The following is a 19,095-nucleotide window of genomic DNA, read 5'->3' on the forward strand; positions in this document are numbered from 1 at the left end:
TGGAGCGAACAAGTCACGCTCAGTCTCAAACAGAGAGAGTAGTCAAACAGAGTCACAATTCAAGAGTTCACACTTACAAATAATCAGATATTAGTATGCGTATTTGGCGTGCTGTCCGAGGAGAGGGCTCCAAGCTCAGTATTTGACCCGAACCCAGAGTACTCCCCCCGTATTCTGGTTAGGAAAGTAACCAGGCAAGTGTGAGGAGACGGGGTGGTGGAGGGATGCTGTAAAACTGTCGAGGAATATGGGTGAGTCAACTGTGTTTATATATATGCTTTCACTCATGCTGATTGGGTAGATATGTTGATTACTGACTGCCAGAGCCGTTGAATGTTTTGGATCGGTAAATGACTAAGAAAGAGAACGCATGTTGTGTAGTCATAAACTCATAAACTCTTAAAGGGACAGCAGTCCAATATTCCTGCTGCTGTCTATCATGTTATTTAAAGAACAAAAGACAAAGAAAATCACTTTCTGCTCTTGACTGAATGCGTTTTATAACTTTAATGGTAAGAATGAATCTGTATTTAATATTTACAATAAAGAATACAGAAATTAGGGTAACCAATGCAAAATAGCACTGGATGTGTTATTTTACATTTGATTACTTTAATTTCTGTAGTATTTCTTACCTGAATAAAAACCTACTTAACCTGAAAAACTTAGTTTCATAGCTCTCTGTTCTACTGCATTTACTTGTGCTGTTGTTTGCAACTTTTTTTTTATTTGTTCTTATTTTATTACTGAGTTTTACTTTTTTATGAAAATAAACTTTGCATTGAAGAAAGGTAGTTTTTTGTTTGTATATGCTGTCAATTATAGTTTCTTAGAAAGAAAATCGGAATCGGCAAAAATAGGTATCGGCAGATCACACTATCAAAAAATTGGAAATCGGAATCGAACAAGAAAATTGCAATCGGCGCATCTCTAGTTCCAATGAAAGCCACAGCAGAACTGCGACTCATATCGATGTTTTGTGAACGAATCCGTGGCTGTGAAAAAAAACATGAAAGTCAATGATTCAATTACACTTTCAAAAATACTGCCACTTGCTTCATTACTGAATGAATGAATGACTCATTGACTCACTCATTAAGACGGTGATTTACCGCCACCTACTGGTGGTTTTAGTTTAATATTTAAAAGTATCACTCGTTTTAACATCATTGCTTATTTCTCTTTTGGACATTTTTAATTAAAAATAATATTTATTTTATAAAGGTATTTATCATAGACTGTAAAAAAATATGGACGTACTGTCCGTGACGTCACCCATAGAGTTCTGAACAGTAGTTTTGACGCATAAATGAGGCCGTGGCCATCTTAGCTGCACGTGACCACACGTCACTCAAGGATAACTGAAAATGGGCAAAGAGGCGGGATGTAGTTGGAGCCCATGCGACTTGTTGCTGAAACCACGCCCGCCTAGCATATCTATCTTAGATACTATCTAAAATATTAATAAAGATAACAATACCAGTAGAAAGTACTAAAGTTTTACTGTCAATCTACGGTGATTTTTAAGATAACGTTATAACTTTAGATGCTCTAACACCAGTAGGCTAATTAATTTGTGTGGGGTGTGCAAATAACACAAAAAATCAACTGGGACTTCATACCTTTAATGAAAAAGAGACCGTGAGATGAATCCAATCCGTTGCACTTGGGTAAAATGTCCATTTCAAAACATAAAAAAAACTACTTTTTGTTCATGAAAGCGTTAAATCCACAAAATCTTTATATATTATCCATCGTTTGCATTACATATCTAAGGAATGATTTGCTCTCCATCATCGTTCTTCAAGAAAGGATGCAATCTGAGCATCGTTTATAATGTAAAACTCTATACGTACAGTACCAGATATCTGTATAACTCTCAAATGTTCTCTCAAACTAATGAGCACGTGTCCAAAATATAATTTTTCAAAATAGTGCAGCAGTTTTAGTTATAATATCCAAGCAGTGCTGTCGGAGTTGTATATTTGTCATTGTAGTAAATCTTAGGATCAAAACTTTTAGCCAATGCCACGATGATCCAACAACGTGTGTTCCGCATGCGAGCACATGTACACAGACTGACATCTGTCTCAAGTATGCAGCAAGCCATATATTGTATAAAATAATCCAGAAAAAAGGCATAAATACGGCTGAGATGCCAAATTCAGCAGCTGGAATTAGCTGAGGTAACATGACGGCTCACAGACAGCAGCACCAATCCACCTGTCACTCAAGTGACCACGCCCTTAATTATGCAGAACTTTAAGGCTTAATATAATTTAAACGGTCGAGTTATAAAAAAATTCACCCCCCTCAGAGTTGTCATGAAAGGCAAAATTAGCAGTATAGACCAAAACACAATTTGAACCAGAGTGTAAACATGTTTTTTTCTGCTGTATACTTGGCTGTTTTAACATGATGGTCAATGAGATTCTGCTCCCTTTTGCAGCCTTTCCCTAGCGGTCAGTCGATGAATCGCAGTTTAAGTTACTTCCGTATTGGCTTCAGAGAAACTGGGGGAGGTTGCCGCTTGGTATTTATAAAGGTAAGAAAAGCACTTTAATGCACAATCAGATTAAGGGGGAAAATATTGTCCCTTAATGGAAAAGGTGTGACTGCAGCAGTCTAAGTGGAAGAGAGGGGGTATGCAGAAGAATGTTAAAGGTGCCCTAGAACTTTTTTTAAAAAGATGTAATATAAGTCTAAGGTGTCCCCTGAATGTGTCTGTGAAGTTTCAGCTCAAAATACCCAATAGGTTTTTTTTAATTCATTTTTTTAACGGCCTATTTTGGGGCATCATTATAAATGAGCCGATTCAGGGCTACTGGCCCTTTAATTCTTGTGCTCCACGCCCACTGAGCTCGCGCTTGCCTTGAACAGTGCATAAACAAAGTTTACACAGCTAATATAACCCTCAAATGGATCTTTACAAAGTGTTCGTCATGCATGCGGCATGCATGCGTTGGATTATGTGAGTATTGTATACTGTTATATTGTTTACATTTGATTCTGAATGAATTTGAGGCTGTGCTCCGTGGCTAACGGCTAATGCTACACTGTTGGAGAAATTTGTAAAGAATGAAGTTGTGTTTATGAATTATACAGACTGCAAGTGTTTAAAAATGAAAATAGCGACAGCTCTTGTCTCCGTGAATACAGTAAGAAACGATGGTAACTTTAACCACATTTAACAGTACATTAGCAACATGCTAACGAAACATTTAGAAAGACAATTTACAAATATCACTAAAAATATCATGATATCATGGATCATGTAAGTTATTATTGCTCCATCTGCCATTTTTCGCTATTGTTCTTGCTTGCTTACCTAGTCTGTTGATTCACCTTATCCAGACGTTACTGGCTGCCCTTGTCTAATGCCTTTCATAATGTTGGGAACATGGGCTGGCATATGCAAATATTTGGGGCGTACACCCCGACTGTTACATTGGCTACAATTTCAGTGGCGCAATAGTAGCGAATAAGGTTCACAAATCTGGAATTTAACGCGACCGACGTAGTTTCGAATCCGCCTTTTGCCAAGATTGCTCTTAACCATTTTCCGTTCACATATCACATCAGAAATGTTTTTATTCTCAATAAAAATGAAAATAATGTTCTAAAAGTGGAAATAAACTGCCTAGTGAGTGTTTAATAATAGTAAAAGTATTTATTTAGGGGAAGGTGTTGGGAAGGATTTATTCTTCCAATAAGTCAGCAGCATCCATTTAATAATTTTAATTAGGGATGCACCGATACCGGTACCAAGCTCATGTATTTGTACACTGCACAGAGACGGGCGAGTGGAATGACTCTGTTCCAACATGCAAAGGTTCATTCTATTGTTTAATTTTTAGTTTTTCCGTATCTTTACCCAGTGATCACAGATTTCTGTGCTTTATTCAAAGCACAACTTTAATTATTCTCGTTTCTCTTACTTTCCACACAGAGATAACATGCACAGCACCTGTTATATCAAATGGTTTTGTTGTTGAGCCAGTGCAAGAATACCATATTAAAATACAGATGTTCACCAGGGTTCAAGGCTAGAGAGGGAATCCCCAGATGTGCTAAATTTGGCTGGACTCTGAACCCAGAATGTGATGGTAATGTACCACTGTTAAATAAACAATTCATTTGGGAAATAAAACAAAAATCCATATAACTTTCATTATGCGAAAAACTCTGTAGTGCACTGAAACATTCTAAAATTAGATAGCCAATAGCCTTAAATTCAAAACGGAAAATTGCAAAATTTTGCAAAAAACAAAATTGCAAGTATGTAGTTATTGAAAAATTATTATTTCCAATACATTCAAGAAAATGTTAGTTTGATCTTAGTTTCATTTTTTAAAAAAACAATATGAATGCAGTCAACACACCAATATTTGTAAAACAACTGAACAAGATTACAAGATCTTATCTACAACATGACCATGTGCAGCCGCCGCACTGAACTACTGCATGAGGCAGCAGCAGCAACAAGGAGGCTTGTATGAGCAGCTTTATTCCCTGAACCGAATTTCCAGAAATGCAATTTGAATAGGATTTCAAACCACATATACAGTACACTGTTAGACCTTGCTGTAGAAAAACAGCCAAATTCTGACAGTTACAAACCATTTTCCATTAAAACAATAATATACTGTAGAAAACAATGCATTCCTGGTAATGTTTGTCATTTTCGAGAAAATAGCCTACAGGAATATACTGTGAGTTAACGTCGCTCAAAGTTGACACTCAGAGGCTGTTCCAAATCACACCCTATACCCTCATTCACTATTCCCTACATTAGTTCACTAATATAGTCCACTTGACAGAGTGAGTGAATGAAAAGAAGTGAGTGAATTCAGAAACTTTATGAACACCTGATAAGCAGAATCACTGAAAGACAGAGAAACAAGACCAGAAAAATGTCACGAGCAGAAACACAAGAACTACAACTGACTTCAGTGACAAACCAGTTTGACATAATTTTTTTTCATACATGTACTGAAGTTCTTGTTGAGAATTAACAGATATGGATGTTGATGTTTTATTGAAAATAAAAATGTATTGAAGTTTGCAGTCACCATCATCGTGACAAGTGTCTGCCTTAGTCGTGCTCTTGACTCATTCACATTATCTTTCTCTGGCTGCTGTAACTGAGTGTTTATAAAACACATTTATTATGGCAGGAAAAGGCCAACATAAAGTTGATCAGGTGTTTGGCTGTTGTGATGATTCTGTAATCATCTTGGACTTGGCTAATTCACTGATCTAATTCTGTGTCTAGTCTTTGATTTAATGGGTTTTTTATCTTTATTGATTATACTATATCTGTGATTCAACAGCGTACAAACAAGCAACGTTTCAGTAATAAGTTATTTAGGAAAATATATAAGTCCTTATAATGCATAAAATATTTTGATCTCCTGCATAACTTGCACAGCAGAGACATCAACAATCAGAATATGAATCTCAACAATGGTGACATCCAAAAGTTTAATGTTGCAATGCATGCTGGATGCCAGCATAGTACAAAACTCCCAGCATGCACTGCGGAATGAATAAATTATGCAGCTTTACTGCCACCACTGTTGAGATTGATGTGCTGATTTTTGATATGGTTTTTGGATTGACACGGTTTAGACATGGCATGTGGACTTACAAAGCAAATTATAATTGCATAAATTATGTTAAGAGATTAATGTTTTTAATGTTGAAATATGAAATGATTTAAAAAAAAAAAAAATGAAATCTCTACTTTTTAACTATGAAACTAACACCGCCAGTAGTCGTTCAAAAATCCTAATTCGTTTAACCTAGCAAACGACTGGGTAGCCTACTTGAATCATTTACTCGTCTGATTCTGTCAAATGCAGATATTTTGAGGATCAAAACGCGTATTGCTCGGAGACGCAGCGGTTCTGCTGTTTGTTCTGTTTTCTTGGACGGAGTAAAAACAATGTATCCTATCTATAAAAGTTACTCAGTAACTTTACTGAACTGTTGTATAAATTTCACATTTGCGATTGTGCAGATGTTCCTAAAAACAGCACTCTTGCTGGTGTGATAACTCGCATATCATAGGCTCGTGGTATAGCTAAGTAAATAAAACGGTAACTCGTTTGGCCTAAATGTTTTTTTTTTTTTTCTTCTTCTTTCTTTTTATTTTTCATTTTGATGTATGCCTATTCCTATTGTGATGGGAGTGGAGAGAGCGCTGAAAACTCTCGAGAGCACATAATTTAGTAAACAGAAATGATCATTCTCTGTAAAGCAATGAGACATGAACATATGAGAATTTATCAAAACTTTTCTAAATGCGCGCTCTTTTGGACTAAGCCTAATTGAAGCTTTTCGCCATCATGGTGACTTCAAACTAAACTTTCATTAAAACATTAACATCTAAACATCTGTTAATTCTCAGTAAGAACTTTTGTTGATGTATTACAGAAATAAAATCAAACTGGTTAATAATAAGTGTAATAATGTTTAACAGCTGGAAGTCAGTTGTAGATGTGTCTCTCTTTTTCTCTTGTTGTTTCTTCAGTGATTCTGCTAGTGTCACCACTAATTGTCAATCACCACTCAATCATCAATCAATTATCTCATTAACTTTAACACTGCTTCAGTGTTACTTTTTAACACCCGGCAAGATGGACTCATATGGAATGTTTAAAAATGTGTTTAAAATAAAATGTGAAAATGAAAAGGATTTAATAAATTCTGATTTTAATTCAGCATGTGTGTGTCTGTAAAATCTATATATATCTCATTATAGTCAACGATTGTACGCTGTCAAAGCCAATTTTGTACCCTTTTTGAAGGGTCAATTTTTGCACTGTTAAATAAAGGTACAAAATTGTCACCAAAGCAAAACTGGGGCGCGTTTCCCGAAGCGAACTATGGTCGCAAGTTCGGTCGTTACCAATAGAGTTCAATGGGACTTACGACCATGGTTCACCAACGATGCTTTCGGGAAACGCACCCCTGGTCTCTTAAGGTACAGATCACAAGGGTACCTTTGTACCATTGTACCCCTAAAGGAACAATTTTGTACTTTATTTTCTGAGAGTGTAGTATAAATAGCTAAATAAATTTGCCAAAGAGGTTGGCTATTGTAAATAGCCACTGCTTAATAATTATTCTGACTAATCTAAAAGGGGGAAAGTGAACAAAAAACAGCATTCAAGTACAGGTGAGCAAGAACACAGTAAATAGTTAATGTAAAATATTTATTCAAAACTATTAACTTATTTCTGTGCATGTGCACCGATGATATATGATTAATGCTTGTTTTTGGATGATATATGACTAATCACTTGTGTTTTGTTTGTTTCGTTGTAAAGCGACAGAACCATTGTAGTATGTTCAGCTCGTAAACTGTCATTTAATTGATCATTTGTTTTCTACATGTGACTCCAAACGGCTATAAATATAATTTGAATTTAAGGAAGTGAAATAAAAAATGTTAACATTTAATTGTTCTGTATGACCGATACAAGTGTCTTATGCTTCAAACAACACGGGGTATTTCTTAGAAACATCACATGATATTAATCCATGTTTAAAATGATAAATATAGAATTTTTTTATTAAATATATACTTCATTCCTATATTTAATAAATTATTTTTTATTTGATGGAAACATTAGCCTATTGTTAATTTCCAGTAATGCTCTAATTTACCCCAAACTATTCAAAATAGAGATCAAAATCAGTAGATTAAAAATTTGGTGTCAATGTTTTTAATTAATTTTAATCAATCAATATTTCGAAGTTATCAGAAAACAGTGTGGTGAACATTTTGTGGACATTTTTTATTATGTTTTAATGCACAACTTGCGTTGTTGTCCTCTGTTGTGTGACTCTGATCCATTTCCTTGATTTGGAGTGGCTAAATGTAACAGAAACTCAAGCACAATTGTATTATTTTTAAAAGCTCATGACACTGCACCCCACAGCGAATGGCTGCCTGCATTATTTTATTTCATTTTATTTAATTTAATTTAATTTTATTTTGTTTTGTTTCTCGGCACTTAGGCAATCAGCAGCGATTGACATGACCACCAATGAAATCTGATAGCTTTGTCGCCATCTGCAGCTCAGATGAAAAAGCCTAAATAAGTCATGATTAGTCAAAAAAGTCATGTCTAATATTAGCCTAAATGTTCAATTTCAACCATTTAAGATTTGAGTCATTTCAATATTGTGTCTGTTAATTTTTAAATGAATAACCTACTAATATTCACCATTGAAACAAAAAATATTTATTTAAGAAACACAAGAGAGTCAAAAGAATGTATTACCAAATGAATCATAAAAAAGTATCAAAGTGATGCTCTCTTCATAATCTATTTACATCGTATTGTGAATTTAACCATCCATCATCCGGTCAGCTGCATTATGGCAGTTATCAAACAAAAGTTTGTAGTTCGTTCCTCCAGCCTTCACAAAATCAGACACTGTCTTGCTCCCACGGAAATCTTTTGTCTCAACAATCTGTCCATTAGAAAAAAAGAAAGAAAAGAAAGGTTTAGCACAGATCAAAATGATCCTCTAAAGTTAAATGAAATTGCCAAGAGAGTGCATCAGGTATTAAACAAGTCTAATTTCTAAAAAATACAGACTATACAGGGATAAAATACAGTCTTATATATATATATATATGTTGCAGTTACAGGATTTCTTGCCTTCCAGTTGCTGCTCATATGACGGGCAGCCACAACAACGGTCTGGGATGAGATGCCGTAGCCATCTCCTTTATGGACCAGCCATTTAGTGCCGTCTTCTAGAGTGACTCTAAAAGCACAACCAGCAGAAGTCATACCTAATATTCAACACATTCTCAATATACAAGTGAGATGTATTCACCATGATGCATATAACACACAAAAAAATGACAAAACTGCTCATTATATCTTGATTTTACCTGACTCCAGAGTGGCTGAGTATGCCTGCTTGGAAAGACATCCCCTCCAAAGGTCTGGTCATCCTCTCTGCCTTGAAAACTTTGGAGTTGTATAGTTTCCTTAGGTCAGACATTTTGGAAAGGTCGTAATTGTAAGAGTTTCCATTCCCTGAAGATTCAATTTGATGGAAAATAGATTATTCATTTGAACGTACACCATTGTTAACTTTAAAAGTAAGGCAGAAGGCAGAAAATCCTTAACCCGCATTATTGTTGGTTATTAAAATGAAATAAAAATAAGCTATAGAGAATGTGCAGACAGTGTAGTGAAAATAATGCTAAGCAAAATGAAAATTAACAAGATTTGTAAATGTACCATTGCCCCATGAGGATTCAGCCACCACGGCCAACACGGCCAAGAAAAGCAGACCCAGTGCAGTCTTGAAGGACATCATGGTTCACAGCAAACTGATGCTTGATAGAAAGTTTGTTACCACAGCAGTTTTTATACTTTTTTGACCCCGTGATCCTCCCCTTACCAAAAGCTTGCTTCACTTCTGATGTCATCTGAACAAACATGGCTTGCCCAGGCAGTGCTTTGGGAAAGACCAGGATTGCACAATTGTAGTTTGAAAGGTTATTGGTTGGAGAGCTGTGCTGTTTTATTTCTGAATCTCCTCCAGAGTTCATGTTGTTCTGCTGGCAAATGGAAAGCAGGAAAAGCCAGAATTGCACAACTAAACTGGAAAAAACCATACTTAATAATACATTTTTATTTAGTAGACAATGTTATTCAACTTAATATGTTATCCATCTTACTTTTTTATTGAATTTTTGTTTTTTTTAATTTACTTCTGGAAAATAAAGTCATGTCTACTGACAGTTGCCAATAATAAAAACCAAAATTAAGATATAAATTGAGATGTAAACTAAAGTATTTTTGTTATGTTGTAGAATAATGGAAATTTTCAATGCCCTGCAAATGCTTACCACCAGATGTGTTCAGTGTCTTGGTTTGCAGAAGAATATTTCCTATTCATTTCGATAGACATTTCAGAAACAAGTAGTCTTAAAGGGATAGTACACCAAAAAGATCATATACTCACCCTCAAGTTGTTCCAAATCTGCATGAATTTCTTTTTACTGAACACAAAAGAAGATATTTTGAAGAATATGGGTTACCAAACAGTTGATGGACCCCATTGACTTCCATAGTATGGAAAAAACACTAAGGAAGTCAATGATGTCCTACTTGAAGGTGAGTAAATGATGAATGATGATTTTTAGGTGAACTATCCCTTTAAGCTTTAAACCAGCCCAATCTCTCCTAGATGAATAACAACATTGCAACATAGCAACAACAGGCGAATGATTGCTAATGCCAGACGGTGTGGTTTGAGTTTCATGAAATGGCTTAACTCAGAAGATTTTCACAATAGTGTCTAGAAGTTCAAAACCAAAAACCATTCAGCAGGATGAAAATACCTTGACGAGGTTTAGAGTAGAAGGCCTAGACTGATGTGCTATACAGCGGAGCATCTCTGAATTGTCCATATGCTTCTATAGAAGCACTGTCGATTCATGGCATTTTTAAGAATCTGACACTCTATATATTGCAGCATGACTCAGTCAGGAGTCACTAATGACACTCGTTTATTTTTACAGAGCTACATTAAACTGGCATTAAAGCAACTAGTGTGCCACAGAACCACAGAATAAATGTCAGTATCACACAGAAAATGTAGATGGAGGTTTGCCTCATATGACACCCTAAAAGAGGCGTATATCAAACGCATCTCCACACACTTAGCATAAAAAACAGTCAGTGACCAATTTACACATCAATTGTAGACATTTCTCCCCTTATCGACGCTTAAAATGAGCAAGTTGGAATGGATAGGACGCTTGAAAAACATGGTGAAGAAGAGTCCTTTATATTCAAATTTCATTATCGGCTTTGTGATGCTGGGACTTGAGCAGCTTGTGGAGATAGACTTTGCATGCCCTTGTAACCCAAAGCTGAATCTGCTGTTCTCAATGGCGTATTTTGTAGTTCCCGCTCTCTTCTCCTTCGCACTTTTGTTTTATATTCAAAGCTCACAAATCAGCAATTATTCAAGCTGTTTGCACTGCGCTTTAGTTTGTCTTACTCCGGCCATTCTCTGGATCATGCTACTGTTCTTTGATGGACAATACTTTGCCTGTGCGAAGACTTCATGGGAAGGACTGACGGTTCACACGGATATAACTGCTTCAACAACATGGTGTCAGCCTTTAATCGAACGTGACAACAGCACAGAAAAGCAAATGACATTTTTTAGCTATCGAAATAACTCTCAGGTGAGCATGATGATAAAATTAAGATGCTGTTACAATTGTGTTGTGTTTGATCAAGCTATATTTTTCTCTATGAGTTGATTATTACCTGGTCCCAAGTTTTCATGTACTCTTTTAAACATGAATGTACTTCTTCAGCTAGTGGGACTGTGCATACTGCTCCTGATCTCACTGCCTCTGATGTGGATGGGCGTTAGGAGGTGGTACCACACACCAATAAGAACCAAAGAACTTGAAAATGAACAAATAGAAATGGAGGATTTGAGCCCATCAACTGCTCCGGACACTGTCTCTACAATTGGTGATCACAACAGAGATGAATTTTAACAGCTTGGACAGAAATGACTTTATTTTTTATAGTTGGACATTTTTCATTTTCACAAACCTCATGTTTAAAATTCATAGGCTTCTCATTATTAAATATAATGGAATAAATACACTAGTAAAGTTTGTATTTTTTAATTATATATAATTTGGTGTTGTTGCAACAGAAAAAAAATCAACTTTGTGTTAAACTCTTTTGAAGAAGTAAACCATATTTTGCCATTTTCTAAAGAAACTGTGTCATATTGCAGCTTTTACCTTGCAGCTGTCATGTAGAGTAACAAACCACTTCCTGTCATTTACAGCAAGGCCATGTTTAGTTTGTTTTTGAATTACTTTCATTTTGGATTACATACTCAGATATTAAATCATTAGATATTTAGATGTAATTTAGATGTTTCTAAGTGATATCCACTGAGAGACAATTTGATGTTGGGAAAAAATTAGGGCAATACTTGAACCTGTGACTTCTCGAACTTAAAGCAACACACGTACCTCCAGACAAACACATCCAACACTATACTACAGTTTATTAATGAATAAATAACTTCTTTAAATATGTTATGTGTAGTAGCTGTAGTAAAGCACACAATGACGAAGGAGATAACACAAAAACTCTTTATTAACGATGCAAAATCCTCAGGGGATCACAGGAACAACATATGAGAAATGCATAAATCATAAATGAGAACCGAAAAGGGACTGAACATAACAGGGAGTATGAATACAATGTGAACATAATGAAATACAGGTGCAAATCATAAGTAACCATAGAAACAAACAAGGACATAATCAGTAACCCAGGAAACCGAAACATAACTATTTTTGTGTTATGTTTATTTGATCATTTTAACAAGGCCTTTTATTTGCATACAATCATATATACACTTAGCATATTACATATAATGTGCCATGACACATTCAAATTGTAGTATTATGGCCTTTATTTACATATTATAAGTGCCATCAAAGTTGACTACCCTGGTGAAAAATAAATATACTAAAATGTATTTGAAATACATTTATTTCATGCTAAGTATTCTACTAATACATTTACATATTTATGTAATTAAAAAACATGCAACTGTACTTTTGGTATACTAAACTGGTATACTTAAAGTCTGCTAAATTGGAACAACTTTGTTGTACCTAATACGCTTTAATTGTGTGGAAGTAGTGCTGAGGTCCAACTTATGATATACATATCTGATTGTGCTAAAGTGGAACTATTGCAAGTATACTTTAGGTACACTTTAAATATTTTGCATTTAAAGACTGATATTATACAGTGATCATACAATCAGGCTCAATATTAAGAAATTGTGCATTGTGCAATTGTGCAAGTGCATTGTGCACTTGTAGTAGTCCAAATAAAGTATAATTATAATAATTATAATGAATTATAATCAGTAAGTCTCAAGCAATATGTTAGTAAATATGTTAATATACTGAACTATACTTAGTATGAAATAAATTTTTTTTAAATATTACTTTTTTACTAGAGTGCACAGTCTCTATCAGAGGATCACATCTCTCAATTGCAACCACAGAGCTGAGTCTTACTCCGAGACACATGAAGATGTGAAAGGTGTGAATTTTACTTGCATAAGTGCACAAAAGACAGCCAGCAATCAGTTTCACTCTTAGACTGTACACCTCCCGACCATAACAACACAGACAATGAGCAAGGAATGGGTAGCACGCTTGAAAAACGAAGTGAAGGAGAGTCCTTTTTATTCAAATGCAATTATTGGCTTTTTAATGGTGGGACTTGAGAAACTCATGGAGATGGATTTTGCATGTCCTTGTAATCCAGCGATGAATCGTGTGTTTTCTGCAATGTATTTTGTGATTCCTGCTCTATTTTCAAGCGCACTCATGTTTTATATTCAAAGCCCACAATGCAAAACAAAGTGTCCGGTCTCTTTTTTGACCTGCATCATTCCAGCTGCTGTTTGGATCATGCTGCTGTTGTTTGATGGGCAATACTATGCCTGTGCAAAAACCTCATGGGAAGGACTGACGGTCCACACCGATATATCTGCTTCAACAACATGGTGTCAGCCTTTGATCAATCCTAACAACATCACTGAAAAGCAAATGACATTTTTTGGTTTTCGAAATACTTCTCAGGTGAGTAAATCGGGTGATTCAATTCTGTCTGATGTGGATGAAGATGAAATCCATTAAATAAAATGTACCAAAGATTTTGTCATATGCTTCAAACTGGTATAACACAAATTTTCACTTCAGATATTTGCACTGGTCATGCTGTTTCTGAGCTCTGTGTGTCTGTTTGCCTTTGGATGTAAGACGTGCTGGAACAAGCAGCAGGAAGCACGAACCGAAGTAGATGATCAGGAAATGGGGGACCTTGCTCAACGTTCAGTACCCCCTCCTGAACAATCTTCATTAATTGAGGATGAAAGCAGAGGTGCGTCTGAACGGTCATAAATGAAACTTTTTTTCTTATTCAGATCTTGCCAAAAAATCATTTAATGTTCACAAAATTTTAAAAAAGAAAAGGAAATAAATATAAAATGTTTTGCAGCACATCCTCATCCAACTGTTCTACAAAGTGCATTTGTTTCTCAGAAGTATTGACATCATGGTGAAAACCACATCCTGTCATTCAGTGCACTGCCTTATGTAACATGGCACAATGTGCTGCCTACATTCACTCATTGTTATCTTTCATGCTATTGGCTTGTGTACTGTTTTGTAAGTTTGTTAAATAAAATACACTTTGCAACTGATTTCTGTCATTTTTTTTTTTTTGCTAAATCTGAAGGTATGTGAGGATATAGGGTTAAACTTAAGCATTGAGTGTACATTGACCAACTGGTTTTGGTTGCAGTTGACCTTAAATGTTTCCTCAAGGCAGGAGGTAAATTTTCACAACACAGAAATAAAGATGTTTATTAACCCTTTAAACAGCACCCCCACTAGCCAAAAATGACATATTCCCAACATGAAATGGCTGCAGCTTTTGAATCCTTCGGTCTACAGGCAAAATCCTGGTCTTGTTTGAAAGCAGATTTTGACAATTTCTTGACTCATAGTAGTACAGGAACAGTTTTAGAGAGGCTCAAATAGACTGAAAAATGACTATTATTTTTTGTACGATACTTTCAAGAAAAAGAAAATAAGGGATTTGAGAGGTTTGAAACATATTTGAAATAAAGATACATGTTTTACTAAGTTCTGGTTTAAGTTTGAGGATGATTCTGATGAAACTGTATTTTCAGCAAGCTTTTAAGTGTCTATCTGAAAAGGACACTTGGAGACTCTAATAGGACACCTGATATACAGGTGCTGGTCATATAATTAGAATATCATCAAAAAGTTGATTTATTTCACTAATTCCATTCAAAAAGTGAAACTTGTATATTATATTCATTCATTACACACAGACTGATATATTTCAAATGTTTATTTCTTTTAATTTTGATGATTATAACTGACAACTAAGGAAAATCCCAAATTCAGTATCTCAGAAAATTAGAATATTACTTAAGACCAATACAAAGAAAAGGATTTTTAGAAATCTTGGCCAACTAAAAAAAAAGTATGAACATGAAAAGTATGAGCATGTACAGCACTCAATACTTAGTTGGGGCCCCTTTTGCCTGAATTACTGCAGCAATGCGGCGTGGCATGGAGTCGATCAGTCTGTGGCACTGCTCAGGTGTTATGAGAGCCCAGGTTGCTCTGATAGTGGCCTTCAGCTCTTCTGCATTGTTGGGTCTGGCATATCGCATCTTCCTCTTCACAATACCCCATAGATTTTCTATGGGGTTAAGGTCAGGCGAGTTTGCTGGCCAATTAAGAACAGGGATACCATGGTCCTTAAACCAGGTACTGGTAGCTTTGGCACTGTGTGCAGGTGCCAAGTCCTGTTGGAAAATGAAATCTGCATCTCCATAAAGTTGGTCAGCAGCAGGAAGCATGAAGTGCTCTAAAACTTCCTGGTATACGGCTGCGTTGACCTTGGACCTCAGAAAACACAGTGGACCAACACCAGCAGATGACATGGCACCCCAAACCATCACTGACTGTGGAAACTTTACACTGGACCTCAAGCAACGTGGATTGTGTGCCTCTCCTCTCTTCCTCCAGACTCTGGGACCCTGATTTCCAAAGTAAATTTTGCATTTCCTTTCATCAGAGAACATAACTTTGGACCACTCAGCAGCAGTCCAGTCCTTTTTGTCTTTAGACGCTTCTGACGCTGTCTGTTGTTCAAGAGTGGCTTGACACAAGGAATGCAACAGCTGAAACCCATGTCTTGCATACGTCTGTGTGTAGTAGTTCTTGAAGCACTGACTCCAGCTGCAGTCTACTCTTTGTGAATCTCCCCCACATTTTTGAATGGGTTTTGTTTCACAATCCTCTCCAGGGTGCGGTGATCCCTATTGCTTGTACACTTTTTTCTACCACATCTTTTCCTTCCCTTCGCCTCTCTATTAATGTGCTTGGACACAGAGCTCTGTGAACAGCCAGCCTCTTTTGCAATGACCTTTTGTGTCTTGCCCTCCTTGTGCAAGGTGTCAATGGTTGTCTTTTGGACAACTGTCAAGTCAGCAGTCTTCCCCATGATTGTGTAGCCTACAGAACTAGACTGAGAGTCCATTTAAAGGCCTTTGCAGGTGTTTTGAGTTAATTAGCTGATTAGAGTGTGGCACCAGGTATCTTCAATATTGAACCTTTTCACAATATTCTAATTTTCTGAGATACTGAATTTGGGATTTTCCTTAGTTGTCAGTTATAATCATCAAAATTAAAAGAAATAAACATTTGAAATATATCAGTCTGTGTGTAATGAATGAATATAATTTACAAGTTTCACTTTTTGAATGGAATTAGTGAAATAAATCAACTTTTTGATGATATTCTAATTATATGACCAGCACCTGTAAAGGGTCCATACAGAACTACAGAACTACTGTGCACACCAAAATTCACATGAAAAACCAAAGAGCTTTGACACAATTCAAATGCTGCTTGATATATACCATAGTACTGAATGAGTGCCATCTGCATGGTATTTACGTACATGGTAGTCCAAAGTATTTGAAGAATATTATTGTATTAGAATGGTGGCCCAAGATATTCTTGTCACATGTCATGTCTCTGTCTGCCCCTGTGATCTAGTTTCCCCGTTCTGTTAATTAGTTCATTTGATTCACCTGTTCCTTGTTAATTATCCTGTCACCTAGTTTAGTTCCTTTGTTAGTCCCTTGTATATATACCCTGTGTTTCTAGTCTTGTGTTGTCCGGTATTGTTCATGTTATGTTGGTGTATGTTCCTTTGGATTCCTGTTTCTCTTCAAGTAAAGACTTATAGTTACTCTATCTCCTCGTCGTGTGCTTTGTATACCAGCAACCGTAACAGAATACCGGACCAAGACAGTTTTTTGCGGCGATTTTCTTTTTGTTTGTTTTTCCCCTTTGTTTTTCGTCATGGACCCTGATGTCGCCATTCTTCGCCTGGAGCAGAGGGACCGCTCCCTGGAGGCTCACACCCTGGAGTTTTTGGAGCTGGCGTGCCGTACACACTATCTTGACAGCACGCTCCGTGTACTCTATCTCTACAGCCTAAGTGAGCGGTCCCGAGCACGCCTCCCAGGGAGCGGTCCTCAGAAGAACTTCGCCGCACTCGTGGAGTGGGTGCTGGTGAGTAACGATTCACCTGTCACCGTCGGCCCCGTGTTGGATGACTTCGCCGCCAGCCCCACTCCACTGCCAGAAGCCAGTCAGCCACCATCGACGAACGTCACAACGAAGATGTTTCACGAGCCCACCGCAGACCGAGGAGGCCAGCCCACCGCGATGGATGAGCCAGGACCGAGGAAAGGATCGGACAGTACCATCGCCCCGGAGCCAACCTCACAGCAAGGGTCTGACCAGGTGCGCGAGCCGGTAACATCATCTGACGTCGTTGGAGTGCTTGTGGAGCTCGGGGGCTGGGAGGAAAGCTCCACCCACAACACCACCACGGCAAAAACTATGACTGACACTGGCAACTATGCTGAGGAACTGAGAGACATTTTTTTGAGTGATCTAATAGATTTTTCCGGAGAGGTAATTTCCCATTCCCCTGACTTCCCTGTTTTTAATGAATCTCCTGAGCTCCATGAGGACCATTCTCCCTTGTTCTCCAGTTCTCCTACGTCTCCTGAGTTCCCCGTCTGCCCACCCAGCCTCCCTCTCCCGCCTCCTCTATCACCCAGCTTCTCAGCCAGTTCGTCAGCCCCACCATCACCTCTGCCCTTCAGCTGCTCGACATCTCCCACATGCCAGGTGGGGATGTCGAGCATCTTCAGCTCCTCCACTCCATCTACTCAAGAGGATCCCCTGCCTCCACTTCCAGCCTCCACGCCCCTTGCTCCACCTCGGCCCGTCGACACTTCGGCGTCACCCTGGCTCCTCCCTCCCTCGGCTCCACCGGACACCATCGGCCATACGGCTTCTCCGGGCTCCCTCGTCTTTCCGGCTCCGCCTTGGTCAGTCGTCCACCTGCCTGCACCTACGGCTCCGTCTGGCTCCTCCTTCCCTCCAGCTCCGCCTACATCCTCGGTCCCACCGGCTCAGCCTCTGCCCGCTGGACGTCCGCCTCCTCCTCGGACGCTCGTCGCCATGGCTCCTCCTCGGTCTCCAGAACCATCGGCTGCGCGTGGGCTCGTCGGCTCGTCAGTTACATCTGGGTCTCCAGCTGAATCTCCGTTGGTCGTCCCCAGGGTGTCGTCTGCCCCCAAGCCGACTCCACCATGGCTCCTCCCACCTGCGACTCTACCCTGGGGCCTCGTCCTGGCTGGCTTCTGGGGTAACATCTGGCTCCTCCTGCTCCTGGCTTCCCCCTGGCTCCTCCCACCCTCCACTCCCCCTTGGACTGTCATTATGTTCTATGGACTCTTTTCTTTTGCTGTTTTGTTTGTACTCCGCCCTCCTCCAGAACCCCCTCCCTCCCTCCTCTGTACTCTTACGGCGCGAGGACGCGCCTATCCGGGAGGGGGCGAAATGTCACATGTCATGTCTCTGTCTGCCCCTGTGATCTAGTTTCCCCGTTCTGTTAATTAGTTCATTTGATTCACCTGTTCCTTGTTAATTATCCTGTCACCTAGTTTAGTTCCTTTGTTAGTCCCTTGTGTATATATACCCTGTGTTTCTAGTCTTGTGTTGTCCGGTATTGTTCATGTTATGTTGGTGTATGTTCCTTTGGATTCCTGTTTCTCTTCAAGTAAAGACTTATAGTTACTCTATCTCCTCGTCGTGTGCTTTGTATACAAGCAACCGTAACAATTCTATATACAGTATATACTATATTCTGTTGCATCTGCTCCGGTTTATTTGTGATCACAGGCCTTCGCATTCTCACCATCCATTAGGGCTCCAAATGTGCACACACCAAAACTAAATTATCGTAACTAACTGAGTATAATGCAACTCCAAAAGCTCTTAATGCTGCCTATTTTCTGGGATTTATGATTATGAATAACAGGCAGATGATTCACTGCAGATACATCACTCATATTATG

At 38.0% G+C, this 19,095-nt stretch overlaps 3 protein-coding genes across 6 annotated transcripts; 2 read left to right on the forward strand and 1 right to left on the reverse strand.

The window, feature by feature from the left end:
* Positions 1 to 2,500: 2,500 nt before the first annotated feature.
* On the forward strand, positions 2,501 to 12,666 carry LOC125243793. Of its 2 annotated transcripts, none has more exons than XR_007179124.1 (2): positions 2,501 to 2,545; positions 11,372 to 12,666. XR_007179124.1 is itself a non-coding variant. In XM_048153626.1 (2 exons), exons 1-2 carry the CDS (start codon positions 10,775 to 10,777, stop codon positions 11,558 to 11,560), a joined length of 651 nt encoding a protein of 216 aa, XP_048009583.1. In that variant the 5' UTR covers positions 10,372 to 10,774; the 3' UTR covers positions 11,561 to 12,666. The 2 variants fall into 2 exon arrangements, 1 of the variants encoding a protein (XP_048009583.1); XM_048153626.1 differs by lacking the exon at positions 2,501 to 2,545 and adding an exon at positions 10,372 to 11,236.
* On the reverse strand, positions 8,233 to 9,433 carry LOC125243794. Of its 2 annotated transcripts, none has more exons than XM_048153628.1 (4): positions 9,273 to 9,433; positions 8,918 to 9,065; positions 8,679 to 8,787; positions 8,233 to 8,487 (listed from the first exon to the last, which is right to left on the reverse strand). In XM_048153628.1, exons 1-4 carry the CDS (start codon positions 9,349 to 9,351, stop codon positions 8,362 to 8,364), a joined length of 462 nt encoding a protein of 153 aa, XP_048009585.1. In that variant the 5' UTR covers positions 9,352 to 9,433; the 3' UTR covers positions 8,233 to 8,361. The 2 variants fall into 2 exon arrangements, with proteins under 2 accessions (XP_048009585.1, XP_048009584.1); XM_048153627.1 differs by having other exon boundaries at positions 8,667 to 8,787.
* A 60-nt stretch (positions 12,667 to 12,726) lies between the features above and the next one.
* LOC125243792 lies at positions 12,727 to 14,820 on the forward strand. Of its 2 annotated transcripts, none has more exons than XM_048153625.1 (3): positions 12,727 to 13,690; positions 13,871 to 13,991; positions 14,109 to 14,820. In XM_048153625.1, the coding sequence occupies exons 1-3, from the start codon at positions 13,238 to 13,240 to the stop codon at positions 14,159 to 14,161; spliced, it is 627 nt and encodes a 208-aa protein (XP_048009582.1). In that variant the 5' UTR covers positions 12,727 to 13,237; the 3' UTR covers positions 14,162 to 14,820. The 2 variants fall into 2 exon arrangements, with proteins under 2 accessions (XP_048009582.1, XP_048009581.1); XM_048153624.1 differs by having other exon boundaries at positions 12,744 to 13,690; positions 13,811 to 13,991; positions 14,109 to 14,804.
* Positions 14,821 to 19,095: the final 4,275 nt, after the last annotated feature.

This window comes from Megalobrama amblycephala, linkage group LG13 (assembly GCF_018812025.1).
Source record: "Megalobrama amblycephala isolate DHTTF-2021 linkage group LG13, ASM1881202v1, whole genome shotgun sequence".
Taxonomy (NCBI): Eukaryota; Metazoa; Chordata; class Actinopteri; order Cypriniformes; family Xenocyprididae; genus Megalobrama; species Megalobrama amblycephala.

Bases quoted from the DNA above. Each gene is read 5' to 3' on its own strand.
- LOC125243792 (XM_048153624.1), top strand. From the start codon at position 13,238: ATGAGCAAGGAATGGGTAGCACGCTTGAAAAACGAAGTGAAGGAGAGT. The intron at 13,691-13,810 runs GTGAGTAAATCG...TTTTCACTTCAG, and splicing joins GTTTTCGAAATACTTCTCAG to ATATTTGCACTGGTCATGCT. The intron at 13,992-14,108 runs GTGCGTCTGAAC...AATGTTTTGCAG, and splicing joins AATTGAGGATGAAAGCAGAG to CACATCCTCATCCAACTGTT.
- LOC125243794 (XM_048153627.1), bottom strand. From the start codon at position 9,351: ATGATGTCCTTCAAGACTGCACTGGGTCTGCTTTTCTTGGCCGTGTTG. The intron at 8,788-8,917 runs GTAAAATCAAGA...TTGTGCTTTTAG, and splicing joins CTCAGCCACTCTGGAGTCAG to AGTCACTCTAGAAGACGGCA. The intron at 8,488-8,666 runs GTAACTGCAACA...TCTAATGGACAG, and splicing joins ACTGGAAGGCAAGAAATCCT to ATTGTTGAGACAAAAGATTT.
- LOC125243793 (XM_048153626.1), top strand. From the start codon at position 10,775: ATGAGCAAGTTGGAATGGATAGGACGCTTGAAAAACATGGTGAAGAAG. The intron at 11,237-11,371 runs GTGAGCATGATG...GTACTTCTTCAG, and splicing joins GCTATCGAAATAACTCTCAG to CTAGTGGGACTGTGCATACT.